General features: G+C 56.1%; 1 protein-coding gene across 5 annotated transcripts in view; it reads left to right on the top strand.

Moving 5' to 3' along the window:
* ADAP1 (ArfGAP with dual PH domains 1) overlaps positions 1-18,630 on the top strand; it is a 76,934-nt gene that overhangs the window by 30,924 nt on the left and 27,380 nt on the right. For all 5 annotated transcript variants that reach the window (XM_032606296.1, XM_032606295.1, XM_032606297.1 and 2 more), the window contains exon 2: positions 8,921-9,051. In XM_032606296.1, the coding sequence (XP_032462187.1) occupies positions 8,921-9,051 (131 nt within the window). The remainder of the gene's footprint in view (positions 1-8,920; positions 9,052-18,630) is intronic.

An 18,630-nucleotide genomic window follows, 5' to 3' on the forward strand; every position in this document is an offset into this window, starting at 1 on the left:
CCCAAAGGCCTGGCGCCCAGGGGTGCCGTTCCTGGCATGTGCTGCTTGACCGGCCCTGCGGGGACGGTGAGTCCTGAGAGCAGCAGGTGGTCTGTGGGCTGGGCCGGCAGGCCCTGGACTGGTGCCCTTCTCACTGCCTTTAGGATTTTTGCAGCAATTTGCAGGGGCAGAGGACAGACAAGCACTCAGCCCAGCCACGGGTGACCCGTGTGTCGGGGGCACTGCAGGCCCACTGTGCGCTGGGCAGGCGGGGAGCAGCCGGTGCCTCCCCCGAGCAGAGGCAGGCCTCTCCTCTCCCGGTGGCCTTGCCATGGTGCCGCGCGTGACGGCAGGGTTGGGGGGACTCCCCCAGGCCGGGACTATGGGCTTCCCAAACTGCGGTGCGCAGGCTGGGCTTGGGGTCAGGACGCCTCCTGCTTCAAACCTGTTTCAAACCATCTTCTCACCTTTCCCCGCCAGCCCCTGAGGGAGCCCCAGGAGGGGGCAGCGGGGTAGTCACCTCCCGAGATGATGGACAGGCTTCCTCACCAGCCTGGATGCTGGGCTGGGGCTCCCGTGGGCGCCGGCCACCCGTACACATCCTCGCGCCCACCTTCTTTGAACCAGGAAGGTGGTTCCAGGGTGGAGGGTGGGAGACATGTGCCTGCCCTCTGATCCCAGCTTTGCCGCTGTGTGACCTCAGACACCATCCGACCCTCTCTGGGCATTTTTTGCCTTATTGTGTAGAACTGGACTAACGGCAGGACACAGCCTCAGAGGGAGTGGAGAGGAGCGGCAAGGTAACATGGTTGGTCATTGCGCCGTGAGTGTGATGAGGCCGTAGAGCTGTTACAGCGGCTGAAGGGACCAGCAGGAGGCCGGGTGGCAGGCGCTGAGTCCCGAGGACACTGTTGCAGGTGTGAGGATCTGCAGGATGCCCAGGACAGACCAGGCCTCTGGATCGGCCCATGTGGCCCCCGGGTGCCAGCTGGACGCCACTCTGGGGGACGCACCCCTCGAGAGGAAGCAGGTGCCTGCCTGCCCTTCAGGGCAGGACGCAGGGGGCGGAAGCCCTGACTTTGCTGCTTCTCCAGTCTGTTGGGACAGGTCCGGGGTTGTAGACACATCTTTCTTAAATTCACTTTTATTGAGGTGTGACGTACAGAGGATAAAACGCACCCCTTTGGAATATGGGAGAAGTATCCGCCGTCACCCCACAAGCCCCCGCGGGTCCTGCGCAGTCAGCCCTGCTTCCCTGATGACGTAAGATGGGGAGCATCCTCCTTGTGCTTATTTGCCGTCTTCCAACACGTGTTTGTTAAAACCTTTTGCCTATTTTTGTAATTGGGTTGTTTTATTACTGAGTTTGAATAGTTTTTTTTTTTTTGCGGTACGCGGGCCTCTCACTGTTGTGGCCTCTCCCGTTGCGGAGCACGGGCTCCGGACGCACAGGCTCAGCAGCCATGGCTCACGGGCCCAGCCGCTCCGCGGCACATGGGATCTTCCCGGACCGGGGCACGAACCTGCGTCCCCTGCATCGGCAGGCGGACTCTCAGCCACTGCACCACCAGGGAAGCCCTGAATAGTTCTTGATATGCTTTGGACACAAACCTTTTATCAGATATATGATTTGCAAAATTTCTCCCAGTGTGACTTGCCTTTTCATTCCCTTGACTAGTGCCTTTCAAAGAGCAGATTTTTTAAAAATTCTGATAAAGCAATGTATCTTTCTTTAAAAAATGGGTTCTGCTTTTAGTGTTATAGCTAAAGTCTTTGCCTAACCCAAGGTCACAAATATTTTTCTCCTCTTTTCCTTTGGAAGCTTTATGGTTTCAGGTTTTACATTTGGTGCTCTGATGCATTTTGAATTACTTTTTATATATGGCGGGAGGTTTGGATTGGAGTCTAATATTTGCAGATGATACCTGTTTCAGCTCCATTTGTTGAAAGATTATTCTTTCTCCACTGAACTGCCCGTACACCTTTGTCAGTAATTCGTTGTCCACACATGTGTGGCCTATTTCTGGACCCTCTATTCTGTTCCGTTGATCTATTTGTTTTTTTTTGCTGATACCAACACCATCTTGATAACTGTGGCTTTGCAATAAATTCTAAAACCTTCATCTTTGTTCTTTTTCAAAGTTGTTTTGGCTCTTCTAGGTCCGCTGCATTTACATACGGATTTTAGAATCAGCTTGTTAATTTCTGCTCTAAAAATCCTGCTGGAATTCTGGTTGGGATTGCATTGAATCTATGGATTAATTTGAGAGAGTTTACATCTTAACAATATAGAGTGTTCCAACCCATGAAAGTAGCATCTCTCACCACATATTTGGGTCTTTAATTTTTTTCAGCAATATTTTGTAGTTTTCAGCGTACTGTTTTGCATATCTGGTCATATCTACCCCTAAGTATTTAATATTTTTGTGCTATTGTAAATGGTATTCAGAATTTTTAAATTGTGGTAAAATACATGTAACATAATATTTGCCGTTTTACTCTTTTAAGGGTATAGCTCAGTGGCATTAAGAACATTCACATTGCTGTTCAACTCTCTCCAGAATGTAATTGTATTTTTAAATGTCCAGTTTCTGACTGCTTGTTGCTGGTTTATAGAAATACGACTGACTTTTGTATATTTCTCTTGTATCCTGCAACCCCGTGGGTTAGTTCTAGTACTGTTTGTGTAGACTCCAGCAGATTTTCTATATGGATAAACGTGTTGTCTCTGCATAGACCCATTTTACTTCTTCCTTTCCAACCTGGATGCTTTTTATTTATCTTTATTGCCTCACTGCACTGACCAGAACCTCTAGTGTAGTGAGTGTAGTGTTTATGTTTGTTTGTGTTAAATTTTTTAATAGCTTTATTGAGATATAATTTATATACCATACAATTCACCCATTTGAAGTGAACAATTCAGTGGTTTTTAGTGTACTCACAGGGTTGGGCTACTGTCACCACAGTCGATTTAAAAACATTTTCATTATTCCAAAAAGAAATGCTATCTCTCCCCATTCTTCACATCTCCCCAACCCTAGACGTCCGCTGTTCCCTCCAGGGTAATGTTGGATAGAAGTGAATAGAGCAGATATTCCTGTCTAGTTCCCCGTCTTAGCGGGGAAGCACTCAGCCTTTCTCCATTGAGTATGATGTCAGCTGTAGGTATTTCACAGATGCCCCTTATCTAGTTAGGGAAGTTCCCCTCTATTCCTAGTTTTCTGAGGAGTTTTATCAGGGTGTTACGTTTCGTCAAGTGCTTTTTCTGCATCTGTTGAGACGATCTTATGGCTTTTCTTTCTTAATCTGCAAATATGGTGAATCACACCGATTGATTTTCAGATTTTACGCCAGCCTTGCATTCTTGGTATGAACCCTTGTTGGTTGCAGTCTTTGTACTTTTTACATATTGTCGGATGTGCGAATTTTTATGGACATATTTTCATTTCTCTTGGGTAAATACTGAGGAGTAGAATTGCGGGGTGATAGGAGAGATATATGTTTAATTATGTAAGCAACTGCAAACCGTTTTCCAAGGTGGGTTGAACCAATTTATCCTCCTGCCGGCAGTGTCTGAGAACCCCGTGCTCTGCACTGTCATCCATACCGGCTGGTACCAGTCTCGTGAATTTTACCCTTTCTAGTGAATGTGTGACAGTGTCTTATCACCATAGCTTTTTATTTTTTTTTTTTTTTTTTTTTTTTTTTTTTTGCGGTTCGCGGGCCTCTCACTGCCGTGGCCTCTCCCGTTGCGGAGCACAGGCTCCGGACACGCAGGCTCAGCGGCCGTGGCTCACGGGCCCAGCCGCTCCGCGGCATGTGGGATCTTCCCGGACCGGGGCACGAACCCGCCTCCCCTGCATCGGCAGGCGGACTCTCAACCACTGCGCCACCAGGGAAGCCCCCACCATAGCTTTTTTTTTTTTTTTTTTCTTTTTTTTCTATGTTTCGTGGCACCATAGCTTTTTAAAAAGGCACCAACTTCCTGCTCTTCAAGTGACAACTTTCTGTTGCCCCTGCCCCCAGCACCTGATTTCGCCGTGTCTTGTCTTCTTACTGTTATATGAAAGGCTTAGGGTCTCCGTTCCTTAATTTTAAACTTCTGTGAGCCCTCTTTGGAAGGAGGCCGCCCAGGTTGTATCTGTGGGCACACACATGTGCACACCCTCACACACACAGTGGGCGGGCGGGCGGGGATCAGTGCGTCCCGCTGCCGGTCGCATGACACTGGGCAAGTGTGTAGCCTCTCCTTGAACTTTGGTATCTGTGATCAGAGATGGACGGTGTGGGCCGTGGCCTCGAGGCATCAGTTCTACTCACCTGCTTCCTTGGGCTGCTCTCTGCGTCACACCTATTTTTCTCTCTAGAGCAGAGCTTGGCAGATGTAAAGGGCCAGATAGTGACTGTTTTAGGCTTTGTGGACCACACGTTCTCTGTGACAACCACTCAGCTCTGTCCCTGCGCCACAGAAGCAACCATGAGCACAATGTAAATGATGGGCATGGCTGAGCGCCCATGGTTTGTAGAACTTTACGAGACCAGGCCCGAGGGCCGCCGTTTGCCAATCCAGTCCCTGCTAAAGTGTCCTGTAAACAGGGCTTCCGGGATAGGGGACAGACAGCCTCCTGCTGGAGCCTGTGTGAGAGGATGGGGGCGCGTGGGCACCGGTCCTGGCCCCGCGGCAGGGCTGGATCTTCTGGTGGCCCTTGTTCAGCCAATCTCAGAATTTTCGCTTCAGTAGACAAAGGCTGTGAGGGGGCCCGGAGCCAAGGTCCACGCTCAGAGCAGAACCCAGCAGCATCACCGAGCTGTGCACAGGGGGTCTCCCCTGCACCAGGGCCCTCCCGGGGGCTCATTTCACCCATCACCCTAGCAAGTGGCTGCCATCGTCCCAGCACACAGAGGAAGAGGGTGAAGCCCGGAGCGGTGCCGCCTGCCCCGGGCCCTGGGAGGACGGAGCACGGCGGGTGAGGGTGGGACCGCCCTCCGGGACCTCACTTCAGTCTTTCTCCACAACCCCTGGGACACTGTCGCTCCCTGCAGCGCGTTCTTCCCCGGAAGCCGCGGTGCCTGCCCGGCGCGCCCTCACCCCGCTGGCACACGTCTGTTGATGCGGATCCCGGGCGCTGGGACTTAGGCCCTCAGGATGCCATAGAGGACGGGCAGGTAGACTCCCTGCTAAACAGACAGCCCCACGTCTCTGGGACCTGACTTGTCCTCACAGCAGTCCCCTCGGCGGTGTCCGTCCCCCCCCCCATCCGGGCCTCTGTCCTCCGGGCAGTGACTCAGGGGCCCGGCTCTTCCCCCCGCCCCGGCCCCCGAGTCCCCCGTCAGCCCAGGATGGGCCCGGAGCACGGCGTGGGGGGTGTGTGGCTGCCGGCCGGGCCTGGGGGCACGTGGGTCCCCCTGCTCACGCTTCACTGGCCAGACTCGGGTCCCGCGGCCACGCCGAGCTGCAGGCGAGGCCTGGAAGTGTCGGCGCCGTGACCCCACGGAGGGGCAGACGCTGGTGAGCCGGCAGGTGCTGGGGGCCGGGCCAGGGTGGGCCGAGCTGGAGCAGCCCCTGGAACCCCCAGGACAAGCGGTGCGGCTGGACCAGCCGGGCTGTGGTGGCCGCCGGGCAGGGAACCTCTGTGCCCAGAACTGTGCTGTCAGTGGCCTCGGGACGCACAGCCTGGAATGGCGGAGTGGGGGGCACCCGGCGTTTGGCAGGCGGGTATGACAGGGCTGCGGGGCTCAGCCGGGAGTCCTCTGGGGTCCCGGTGAGCGGCCAGGTGCCAGGAGCTCGGGCAAGGGTGCCACAGCCCCTCCCCCTGCCCTGGTTCAGTTTTCTAGCAGTCCTGTCCCCGTCCCCATTGCAAATGGGTTCCTGCACCACGGGACATGCAGCGGCCACCCCGCTCGGGCCCCGGGTGCCTGTCTTCTCCGTTCACTTGCTCTCGGACCTGCTAGCTTTCCGTCCGGATTTCCTCACTTCCGCAGAGGGGGCACCGCTGCTGGACCCGGCAGGGGGTGGGGGAACATGGCTGCACTGGGTGGGCCGCGGGGCGGGCTGGGCTGGGGCCTGGCAGGGGGACCCCGGGTGGGTGCTCTCCTGGGTCCTCTTTGCAGCAGCCAAGTGGTTTCTTGAAAGTGACACACGTGGGGAAGCACGTCCTGAAGGTAAAGGGCTGATGTAGCACGTCAGTTCCTGCAGACGCACGTTTTCCGCCGCCCCACGAGCTAGTGAAAACTGGTCACGAGTGGGGGCCTTCTGTCCAGGAGCCCTTGGGCTGGAGGTCTTCTGGGGCTCCCTGGCCCCCAGTGTTTCCTTCCGCCCCCTCCCCAGAGGCTCAGAGCTGGGGCATGCGGCCTCCTCCCTACCCAAGCCCCCCGTGCCCACCCACCAGGGTCCTCACACACCCGTGCACCCCAGTACATCGGGGGCCCGACTTGTGGCCGCTGCCAAGCCCTTGCCACCAGAGTACCTCCCCAGGTCACATTCAGGGCAGTGGGGTGGTGGCCTCTCCCTGGCATCCCCCCAGCGGTCACCCTGGGGCAGTGGGAGGGAGCTTGCAGGCCCCCCACCCACGTACGTTCCGGGGGCCGAGACAGCCCGTGGTGAACAGGGACCTAAGTGCCAGGACGGGCCGACGCCGGGGAGAGAGAGGTGTCGCGAGGGGTGCATGGGGCCTGGCCGTGGTCGGGGAGGCCAGGGGGGGGACGTGTGAGCTGGGGCGGGGGTGCCGGGGCAGAGGAGAGGTCCCCAAGGCTCCACCCAGAGAGTTGACGTGATGAGTGTCTGTGTGCCCAGTGGGCAGAGGCTTGGCCGGGGGGACGCAGGGCAGCAGGGCGCGAGGCTGGGAGTCAGGAGGATGGAGGGGCCCCTCCGCTCACAGCCCATCTGAGCTGGGGTGAGGCCCGAGGCCCCCGGGTCTCTGGGCTGCCCCAACCCGTGCTGGCCCCGGTTGGGAGCCACCGCTGTCAGCCAGCCCCATGCAGGGGGGAGGCAGGGCAGGGGCCCCCCGGAGGCCTCGGAGCGCCTGCCTCTGCGTCCCTGGGCAGGGCAGCCCCTCCCCCGCCGCCCAGCTGCAGCCAAGCCCCCGACCCCGAGAGCGGCCAGCATCCCTCATTAGGAGGCTGGGCTCGCCGGTGCCCACAGCGCCCCGTGGAGAGTCTGCCGAGAGGCTGGGGCAGGGGCCCTCGGGATGACACGGCCTTTTGACTCCCGAAGCTCCTCTGTTCCACGTGCCACCTAGACTATGTGTCACGGGCCAGAGACCTACCTCCCTGGCTTCCAGTTTCTTCCGCGAGACCCTAGAGCGGTCATACCCCGTGCGGCCTTGGCACTGGATGGCTGTGAGCTGGGCCGGGAGTGCCAGAACGGGGCTTTTCCTTCCCCAGAGCTCACCTGCCCATCCCGCCAGCTGCCTGGGCCCCTGTGTCTGCGAGCTGACCCTTCATTCCATACGGGCAGGGAGGTGTGTCTGGGGCACGGGGCCCAGGGCCCCGGGCTGGAGGGGTTTGACCCAGGAACCAGAGGTGCCTGCCACCCCTACGGATTCCGCCCCCTGCCACCACACACACACGCACGCTGTGTGGGCCTGTGGCTGGTGTTTGGTCTCTGAGGAGGGCTCTGACCCTCTGGCACCAGGGTGGGTTCTTGGGGGTCCCTAAAGGGAGGTGCAGGGCTGTGTCCTCAGTAGGGTGGGGGGCCTGGGCCGGCCCCCCATGGGTACAGCCACCTCCCAGCCTTCTCTTTCTTCTCTTTATTTTTGGCTGAGTCCGGTCTTCGTTGCGGCACGCGGGCTCTTCGTTGCGGTGTGCCGGCTCCTCTCTAGGTGCGGCATGCAGGTTTTCTCTTCTCTAGTTGTGGCGCACAGGCTCCAGGGTGCGTGGGCTCTGTAGTTGCAGCACGTGTGATCTTAGTTCCCTGACCAGGGATCGACCCCGCGTCCCCTGCATTGTAAGGCAGATGCTTTACCACTGGACCACCGGGGAAGTCCCCCAGCCTTGTCTTATCACAGAAGAAAGTGTCCTCCTGACCTAGGGCTGGGGCATCCACGTGCAGATCCCAGCGACCCCCGGGTCTGTGGGCTCCCGGGCCCCTCGGGTGGCAGTGGCCGCAGGGTGGGCTCAGTGCTGTGCTCTCACACGGGCGTGGCGGGTCTTTGCTAGTTTAGGGGCTGGGTGCAGACCAGCCCCCCAGGGGCTCCCAGGGAAGCCTGCTCAAGCTGGTGGCCCTCGGCTGGGAGCCACTGGGCATCTTGATTTAGACCAGTCTGATCCAGAAGCTTCCCTGAGAGACGGGAAGCCTTTACTGGGCGACCTGTCCTCTCCAGAGAAAGCCTCCTCTGTAGGACTCCTTTCCACGGCCCAGCCCCCCACGCGGTTACCACGTGGACGCACAGATGGGGAGGAACTGGGGGCTCGGGTGCCAGCACCCACTTAGCCTCCGCCCAACTGAACAAGCATCACGTCCCCACTGTCTGCGGTGCCGCTGTCCAGTTGGAAAATTTCAAAGCTCTCGAAGTGTGGACACAATTGGGCCTCCACAGCCCCGCCCTAGCCACATTCTGCTTTCTCCGTTGCCTCAGCTGCAGGATGTGACACGTGTCGGCGTGTCCTGGTCACGCCTGCCGGACGGGCGCTGATCATGGGTTCTCATCACGTCGTCCCAGTGTCTCCCCTGCTACTGTGGTCCACTCAGGGTCCCCTCGGTCCCCAGGAGCAGCTAGGATGATGAGGTGGGGCTGCTCCTCTGTGCGAGGGGCAGGGACCCCCACTCTGGGCCCCCAGAGCCTGTGAACCTGGTCTCCTGGCCGGCCTTCCATTGCACAGACGAGACCAAGGCCAGAAAGGGAGGGGGCCTTCCAGCCCTGTGGGCCCTGGTCCAGTGTTCTGTGCCCTCTGGGGGACCCTCGGGGTCAGCGCCCCCTGAACATCCGGCCTTGTCTTCCAGATCCTGACTGGGCCTCATACACCCTAGGGGTGTTCATCTGTCTGAGCTGCTCTGGAATTCACCGGAACATCCCTCAGGTCAGCAAGGTGAAGTCCGTCCGCCTGGATGCCTGGGACGATGCCCAAGTGGAGGTAAGGCCGGGCAGGGGTGCCAGGTGGGGAGGGGAGGACACAGGCCTGTGCCGTTGCCCTGGGTGACCTCGGCGCCACCCTCTGGGTCATGACACCTCAGAGGTCACTCCATCTCTGGTGCCCCAAGGGGGCCTGGGCTGTCAGGGATTCCAGGCTGCGGGGAGACCATCCACAAGTGTCAGGAGGCCAAGGGGCCAGCAGCTGGACCTCGGCCCTCCTGTGCCGCTGCCCCCGCCCTGTGCATCCAGTCCCAGGACTGCCTCTCCCTGCCTCCCTCTTGCGGCAGCTGCGGAGTGAATGAATGAGCGAGCGAGTGCGGGAGAATACTGATTCCTCTCCGTGGGCAGTTCCTGCTGCTTTGGTCCCGTTTCCCCACACCTGGGGCATTTCTGGTGCTCAGGGAACACAGCATGTGGAGCAGCTGTGCAATGGGACAGGCCCTCTTGTCGTTCGGGTTTCATTGCTATTAACCTTATGGAGAGTCGCAGAAGGTAACGAAAGTCAAGCCCTTCACTGAGCCACCCACCCACCCACACACCCACCCACCCACCCACCCACCCATCTATCCATCCATCCATGCATCCACCCGCCCACCCACCCACCCATCCATCCATCCACGCATCCATCCATCCATCCACACATCCACCCACCCACCCACCCATCCACTCACTCATCCACCCATCCACCCACCCATCCATCCATCCACCCATCCATCCACCCACCCACCCATCCATCCACCCACCCACCCACCCACCCATCCACTCACCCATCCACCCATCCACTCACCCATCCACCCACCCACCCATCCACCCACCCACCCACCCATCCATGCATCCACCCATCCATGCATCCACCCGCCCACCCATCCATCCATCCACCCACTCATCCACCCACCCACGCATCCACCCACCCACGCATCCACCCACCCACCCACCCACCCATCCACTCACCCATCCACCCACCCACCCACCCATCCATGCATCCATCCATCCATGCATCCACCCGCCCACCCATCCACCCGCCCACCCACCCATCCATCCATCCACCCACTCATCCACCCACCCACGCATCCACCCACCCACGCATCCACCCACCCAATCACCCACCCACCCATCCACTCACCCATCCACCCACCCACCCACCCACCCATCCACCCACCCACCCACCCATCCATGCATCCATCCATCCATGCATCCACCCGCCCACCCATCCACCCGCCCACCCACCCATCCATCCATCCACCCACTCATCCACCCACCCACGCATCCACCCACCCACGCATCCACCCACCCAATCACCCACCCACCCATCCACTCACCCACCCACCCACCCACCCATCTATCCATCCATCCATGCATCCACCCGCCCACCCACCCACCCATCCATCCATCCACGCATCCATCCATCCATCCACACATCCACCCACCCACCCACCCATCCACTCACTCATCCACCCATCCACCCACCCATCCATCCATCCACCCATCCATCCACCCACCCACCCATCCATCCATCCACCCACCCACCCACCCATCCACTCACCCATCCACCCATCCACTCACCCATCCACCCACCCACCCATCCACCCACCCACCCACCCATCCATGCATCCATCCATCCATGCATCCACCCGCCCACCCATCCATCCATCCACCCACTCATCCACCCACCCACGCATCCACCCACCCATGCATCCACCCACCCACCCACCCACCCATCCACTCACCCATCCACCCACCCACCCACCCATCCATGCATCCATCCATCCATGCATCCACCCGCCCACCCATCCACCCGCCCACCCACCCATCCATCCATCCACCCACTCATCCACCCACCCACGCATCCACCCACCCACGCATCCACCCACCCAATCACCCACCCACCCATCCACTCACCCATCCACCCACCCACCCACCCACCCATCCACTCACCCATCCACCCACCCACCCACCCATCCATGCATCCATCCATCCATGCATCCACCCGCCCACCCATCCACCCGCCCACCCACCCATCCATCCATCCACCCACTCATCCACCCACCCACGCATCCACCCACCCACGCATCCACCCACCCAATCACCCACCCACCCATCCACTCACCCACCCACCCATCCACTCACCCACCCATCCATCCATCCACGCATCCATCCACCCACCTACCCGCCCACCCACCCACCCGCCCACGCATCCACCCGCCCACCCACCCATCCACGCATCCACCCGCCCACCCATCCACCCGCCCACCCACCCACTCATCCATCTACCCACTCATCCATCCACCCACCCACCCACCCATCCATCCACCCACCCATCCACCCACCCATCCACCCACCCATCCATCCACCCATCCACCCACCCACCCACCCATCCACCCATCCATCCACCCACCCACCCATCCATCCATCCACCCACCCACCCATCCACTCACCCATCCACCCATCCACTCACCCATCCACCCACCCACCCATCCACGCATCCACCCACCCACGCATCCACCCACCCACGCATCCACCCACCCACGCATCCACCCACCCACCCATCCACCCACCCACCCATCCACCCACCCACCCACCCACCCACCCACCCACCCACCCACCTGACCCGTGTTTATTGTACAATTGCTATGGGGGGCCTGGCGAGTGGCTGGCCCCTGGAGAAGGCCTTAGAGAGGGGGACACGCAGGTTGCTGGTGGGCAGGGGGTGGTGACTTGGGCCGAGGTGGCAGGCAGGGCCCCCCAGCCTGACTGAAGGTGAGAGCAGGGCACAGCCTGGGGTAGTGAGTTCCAGACAGAGGGCTGTGGCTGTGGAGGCTGCCCGGGTGGGGCCTGACCCCTGACGGAGGCTGCGGGGAGATGTGTGGGAGCCGAGGGGCAGGCCCCCTAACTCCTCAAATTTGACTCCAGGGTCAGGGGGTCGGGGGCGTGGTGACCGTGCCCACCCAGCGAGAGGAGGAGTTCCCTGGCCGGTGGCTGCCTCAGGGCTGGGGATCCAGGCTCGGTGCTCCCTGTGTGCTCCCCCCTGCTTCCGGGAGTAGCAGTTTGCTGCTGTCCATGCAGCCTTGGTGGCAGCAGCCTCCCCAGAGCTTGTTAGAAATGCAGAGTCCCGGGCCTACCCAGGCCTTCCTGCCAAGTCAGTCTGCAGGTAACGAAGCCGCCCTGTGCACGTGGAACATTCACACATGTGGCTGGAGGCACTCTCACCCCAGTGGTCAGACAGTGGAGGCGGAGGCTGCCTTGACGCCCCGCAGGGTGTGATGTCTCGTGAGGAGAGGGAGAGGGTCCTGGACACGGGTGCCACCAGGAAAGCTCTGCTTTCCACCTGCGAACGCTCGTGAGAAGGTCCGAAGAGAGGCCGGGTTGGTGCCAGTGGTGCAGGCGTGGGACGTGGGCGCTGGGAGCTGAGAGGGGCCTTCATCCCCTTTCTGTCGTTTGCCCCTCTTCTCCGCCATTAAAACAGAGGTGACCTCGAGGGGCTGGCAGGGCTTGGCCTGCAGGGTGCTGGACCCCTGCCCCAAGGTGGGGTGGGGCGGTGGGGACGGGGGCCTGCCGGGCCTCCGGGCCCCGGTCCTCCCCTCACTCTGCCCGTGAGTCCTTGGGCTGGTGGTTGGCTGGGGGTCCTGAGCCTGCGTGAGCCAGGCCCGCTCCCAGGAGGGCGGCTGTGATGCGGGGAGCTCGGCCCTGGCTGTGGGCCAGGCGCGCGGGACCCTCGTCCGTGCCTTTTCCTTTTGTTTCTTTTCATGATTTTTCCCCCAAACTTTGTAGTTTTCTGTAGCATCTCCTTTAGAGAAGCTTACTGAAATATAATTCACAAGGCACACAACTCGCTCTTTGAAGCCCAGTTCAGCGGTTTATGGCACAGTCACGGAGTTGAGCAATCGTCACCACAGTTAATTTTAGAACATTTTCATCACTTCAGGAAGCACCCCGAGCCCTCAGCTCCCACCCCTCCCCCAGGCCTAAGCCACCACGCGAGCGCTTCCCCCCCTTTATAAAGGCCCAGTGACACCCACTGTGTGGACGGACCACGGTCACGGGTGGCGGACCCTGGGGCGTTTCCCCGTGTCCATGTGCACAGACTCCGGGGAATGCGGGTGCCCCTGGGACGGCCACGTGTCTCAGGCCGTGGCTGCCCAGCGCACCCCTGCCTGGAGAGTCCCAGTTACCCAGCAGGCTCCTGCGTGCACACAAGGGCGCAGGGGGTCTTCCCACCGTGACCACCGGGCCGGCGGAAGCATCACCTCCTGCGGGGGGGGCAGCGACGGGGCTCACATTCCTCGAAGGGGAGTTCAGAGGCTCTGTGACTAGTTTTAAGGATTTTGCCAGTCTCCCCCTCATAGCCACGCCTGTGCCCGCACGTGTGAGAGCGTTCGCCCGCGTTCCTGCCGGCCCCTGTCCCCCAGGACCCGTCTTTGCCGAAAGAGAGGTGAACCCTTGTTCCCAGTAGGGTCTTTTCTCGTCTTGAGTGAGGTGCAGCGTCTTAGGAGACATTTCAGAGCCATCTGTGAATTTCCGGGCCCCGGGCCGCTGCTGTGAGCTGCTTCCGTTTTCTCGGGGGTTTTTACGTAGGAGGGCTGCAGCCCTCAGAGACGGTAGGTGAAGGCGTTTTTCTCAAGGGTGTCTTTTGACTCTGCTCATGGTGGTTTTTGCAGTGGAAACGTTTTTACTTTGAAGTAATCACATTTATCCACCTTGCCTTTTGTGGTTGTAGGGTTTACAGCACACTTGGATAGGCTGCCCTACCCTCAGGTTATTTTTACTCACAACAGTCTGATTTCTGCCATTCACACACCATACACCTCACCCTTTTAAAGTGTACAATTCAGTAGTTTTCATGAATCCTCAGGGCTGTGCAACCATTGCCACGATCTAATTTCAGAATATTTTCATATCCCCAGATAAGCCTGTACCCACTAGCCGCCACTCCCCAGCACTCTCCCCACCCCAGCTCCTCCTGAGAGCAGGACCTCTGCTTTCTGTCTTGATGGGTTTGCCTGATCCGGATGCTTCGAGTCGGTGGAATCACACCACGTGCGGCTCCTGTGTCCTCTTTCACTGAGCACCATGTCGTCAAGGTTCATCTACGTCATCGAGGTGGCTGCACTTCATTGCTTTTTATGGCCGAGGTCATTTCCATCGCATGGAAACCACATCTTGTTGATCCGTTCCCCAGCTGATTGACACCTGGGTTGTCTCGTTTTTCCAGCTCTTCTGAACAATGCTGCTCAGAACATTTCTGTGCTTTCAGTCCTCTCAGAAGGGAGTGGCACTGCCGGGCCTTACGGTGGCTCTGTGTTTAATGTTTGGGGATCTGCCAGGCTTTTCCCAGCACAGCTGCCCATGCCCACCAATGATCCATGTGGATTCCAGTTTCTCTGCGTCTTCTCCAGCATCCATTGCCATCTGTCTGACTTCAGCCGTCCTGCTGGGTGCATGGCGGGGTCTTGTGGTTTTGGTTCCCATTTCCCTAATGTGAGTAACGTTGAGCATCGTTTCATGTGCTTCTTGGCCATTTGTGTGTCTTCTTTTTTTTTAATAAATTTATTTATTTATTTATTTAGGGCTGTGTTGGGTCTTCGTTGCTGCACGCGGGCTCCCTCTAGCTGCGGCGAACGGGGGCTACTCTTCATTGTGGTGTGCAGGCTTCTCATCGTGGTGGTTTCCCTTGTTGTGGAGCACGGGCTCTAGGCGCGCGGGCTTCAGTAGTTGTGGCACGTGGGCTCTGTAGTTGTGGCTCACGGGTTCTAGAGCGCAGGCTCAGTAGCTGTGGCTCACGGGCCTAGTTGCTCCACGGCATGTGGGATCTTCCCAGACCAGGGATAGAACCCGTGTCCCCTGCATTGACAGGCAGACTCTTAACCACTGCACCACCAAGGAAGTCCCTTTTTGTGTATCTTCTTTGGAGAAATGTCTATTCAAATCCTCTGCCTGTTTTAAAAATGGGTTGTCTGTTTATTATTGAGTTAGGTGATTTTATTATTGAGTTCTTTATGTATTCTGGACACAAATCCCTCATCAGATTTAGCATTTGCAAGTAGTTCTTCTCATCCTGTTGATTGTATTTTAACTTTACTTAAAAAATTTTTTTTTTTTTTTGCGGTACGCGGGCCTCTCACTGTTGTGGCCTCTCCCGTTGCGGAGCACAGGCTCCGGACGCGCAAGCCCAGCGGCCATGGCTCACGGGCCCAGCCGCTCCACGGCATGTGGGATCCTCCCGGACCGGGGCATGAACCCACGTCCCCTGCATCGGCAGGCGGACTCTCAACCACTGTGCCACCAGGGAAGCCCTAAAATATTTTTAAAATGCAAAAAGTGCAGTTTATATTCTTAAGGAGCTATGTAATGTTTTCAATTACTGAGGTGAAATTCATGTAACATAAAATTCATTTTAAAGTGAACAATCAAAGTGGTACATGTATATAATGGAATACTACTCAGCCATAAAAAAGAATGAAATAATGCCATTTACAGCTACATGGATGAACCTAGAGATTATCCTACCTAGCGAAGTAAGTCATAAGGAGAAGGACAAATACCTTATGACATCACTTATATGTGGAATCTGAAATACGACACAAATGAACTTATCTATGAAACAGAAACAGACTCACAGACATAGCGAACAGACTCGTGGTTGCTGGAGGGGAGGGGAGCTGGGGGAGGGAAGTACTGGGAGTTTGGGATGAGCAGATGTAAACTATTATGTATAAATGGATAAACAACAAAGTTCTACTGTACAGCACACAGAACTATATTCAATATCCTGTGATAAACCTAATGGAAAAGAATATGAAAAGAATATACAATATGTGTAACTGAATCACTTTGCTCTACAGCAGAAACTAACACAACGTTGTAAATCAACTATACTTCAATAAAATAATTTTTTTAATAAATTTTATTTTTGGCAGCATTGGGTCTTCCTTGATGCGCGCGGGCTTTCTCTAGTTGTGGCCAGCGGGGGCTACTCTTCCTTGTGGTGTGTGGGCTTCTCATTGTGGTGGCTTCTCTTGTTGCGGAGCATGGGCTCCAGGCACATGGACTTCAGTAGTTGTTGCTCGCGGGCTCAGTAGTTGTGGCTCGTGGACTCAGTTGCTCCGTGGCATGTGGGATCTTCCTGGACCAGGGCTCGAACCCGTGTCTCCTGCGTTGGCAGGCGGATTCATAACCACTGTGCCACGAGGGAAGTTCTCAATAAAATAAATGTTTAAAAAATGAAGCGAATAATCCAGAGACAGGAACATACAATGGGGGAGAGTCTCTTCTATAAATGGTGTTGGGAAAACTGGACAGCCACATGCAAAAGAATGAAACTTGGACCACTTTGTTACACCGTATATGAAAAGTAAACTCGAAACGGATAAAGACCTAAGTGTAAGACCTGGAACCATCGATTAAAGACCTAAATATAGGACCTGAAACCATAAACCTTCTAGAAGAGAGCACAGACAGCATATGCTCTTTGACATCCGTCTTAGCAATATCGTTTTGCGTCTGTCTCTCAGGCAAGGGACGCAAGAGCAAGAATAAACAAATGGGGCTACAGCAAACTAAAAAGCTTTTGCACAGCGAAGGAAACTGTCAGCAAAATGCAAAAGCCACCTACCAAACGGGAGAAGATATTTGCAAACAATTTAGGCAATAAGGGTTATGACACAAAATATACAAAGAACTCATACAACTCAGTATCAAAAAAAGAAACTGTCCAATTAAAAATGGGCAGAGGACCTGAACATTTTTCCAAAGAAGACATACGTATGGCCAATAGGTAGGCACATGCAAAGGCGCTCACTGTCGCTAATTATTAGAGAAATGCAAATGAAAACCGCAGTGAGGTACCACCTCACGCCAGTCAGAATGGCCATCATTAAAAAGTCTACAAGTAATAAATGCTGGACTTCCCTGGTAGCGCAGTGGTTAAGAATCCGCCTGCCAACGCGGGGGACGTGGGTTCAAGCCCTGGTCCGGGAAGATCCCACATGCCGCGGAGCAGCTAAGCCCGTGCGCCACAACTACCGAGCCTGCACTCTAGAGCCTGCAAGCCACAACTACTGAGCTTGTGCTCTAGAGCCTGTGCTCCGCGGCAGGAGAGGCCATCACAGTGAGAAGCCCGCGCACCGCAACAAAGGGTAGCCCCTGCTCGCCGCAACTGGAGGGAGCCCACGCGCAGCAGTGAAGACCCAACGCAGCCAAAGATAGATAAATAAGTAAAGTAAATTCATTAAAAAATAATGATAGTAATAAATGCTGGAGAGTATGTAAAGAAAAGGGAACCTTCCTACACTGGTGGTGGGAATGTAAGTTGGTACAGCCACTACAGAGAACAGTATGGAGGTTCCTCCAAAAATTAAAAATAGAACTACCATATGATCCTGCAATCCCACTCCTGGGTGTTTACTAGAACATTTTTTTTTTTTTTTACTAGAACATTTTTAATCAAAAAGATACACACACCTCCGTGTTCACTGCAGCGTGATTTACAATAACCGAGATATGGAAGCAACCTACAGATGAATGGATAAGGAAGATGTGGTGTATATATACAATGGAATATTACTCACCCATAAAAAAGCGATATTTTACAATCTGCAACAACACGGATGGACCTAGAGGGTAGTATTATGCTAAGTGAAATCTGTCAGACACAGACAGAGAAGTACTATATGATCTCCCTTACATGTGGCATCTGGGAAACAAAATTAACAAATATTAAAAAACAGAAACAGACTCATAGGTACAGAGAACAAACAGCTGTTGCCAGAGGGAAGGGGGCGGGGGAACAGAAGAAGTAGGTGCAGGATACTCAGTGGCATGAACGTCAGTCATATGGTAAGTAAGTCACGGGATGTAACGTACAGCACAGGGGGCACAGCCAACAATGTTGTAATGACTTTGTCGTCTCGTAACGTGTATAAATGTCGAACCACTATGCCGTACAACTGAAACCAATACTGTATGTCACCTACACTGCAGTAAAAAAATAAATAAGCACATTCACAGTCTTGTTCAACCGTCACCTCTGTCTCGTTCCAGAACATTCCCCTCACCTCAGGGGAGACCCGTCCCCCTTCGTGGCCACTCCCCACCCCGAGACCCCCAGTTGGCTTTTCTGTCTCTGGATTTGCCTGTTCTGGGTGTTTCATACAAAAGCAGTCCTATGCTGTGTGGCATTTCGTGTCCGTTTCTCATGAGCCTCGTGTTTTTAAGGTTCATAAATCTTTTCACTTTCCTGATGGTGTCCTTAGAAACACAAAAGTTTTTAATTTTGATGAAGTTCCATTGATTTTTTTTTCTTTTGTTACTTGTGCTTTCGGTGTCACCTCTAAGAAACCACTCCTAACCCAAAGTCATGAAGATTTCCTTCCATATTTTCCTAAAATTATTTTTTATATCATCCCGTGATTTTCATCTACCTTTGGCCACGCTGCACGGCTTGCGGGATCTTAGTTCCCTGACCAGGGGTGCCCCCTGCAGTGGAGGCGTGGAGCCTTAACCGCTGGACCGCCAGGGAATTCCCTTCATCTACTATTTGTATTGTCTAACTTTGGAAATTCAGTCTTGAATCCAGTTGGAGTTT

Source organism: Phocoena sinus, chromosome 15, assembly GCF_008692025.1.
Source record: "Phocoena sinus isolate mPhoSin1 chromosome 15, mPhoSin1.pri, whole genome shotgun sequence".
Lineage (NCBI taxonomy): Eukaryota > Metazoa > Chordata > Mammalia > Artiodactyla > Phocoenidae > Phocoena > Phocoena sinus.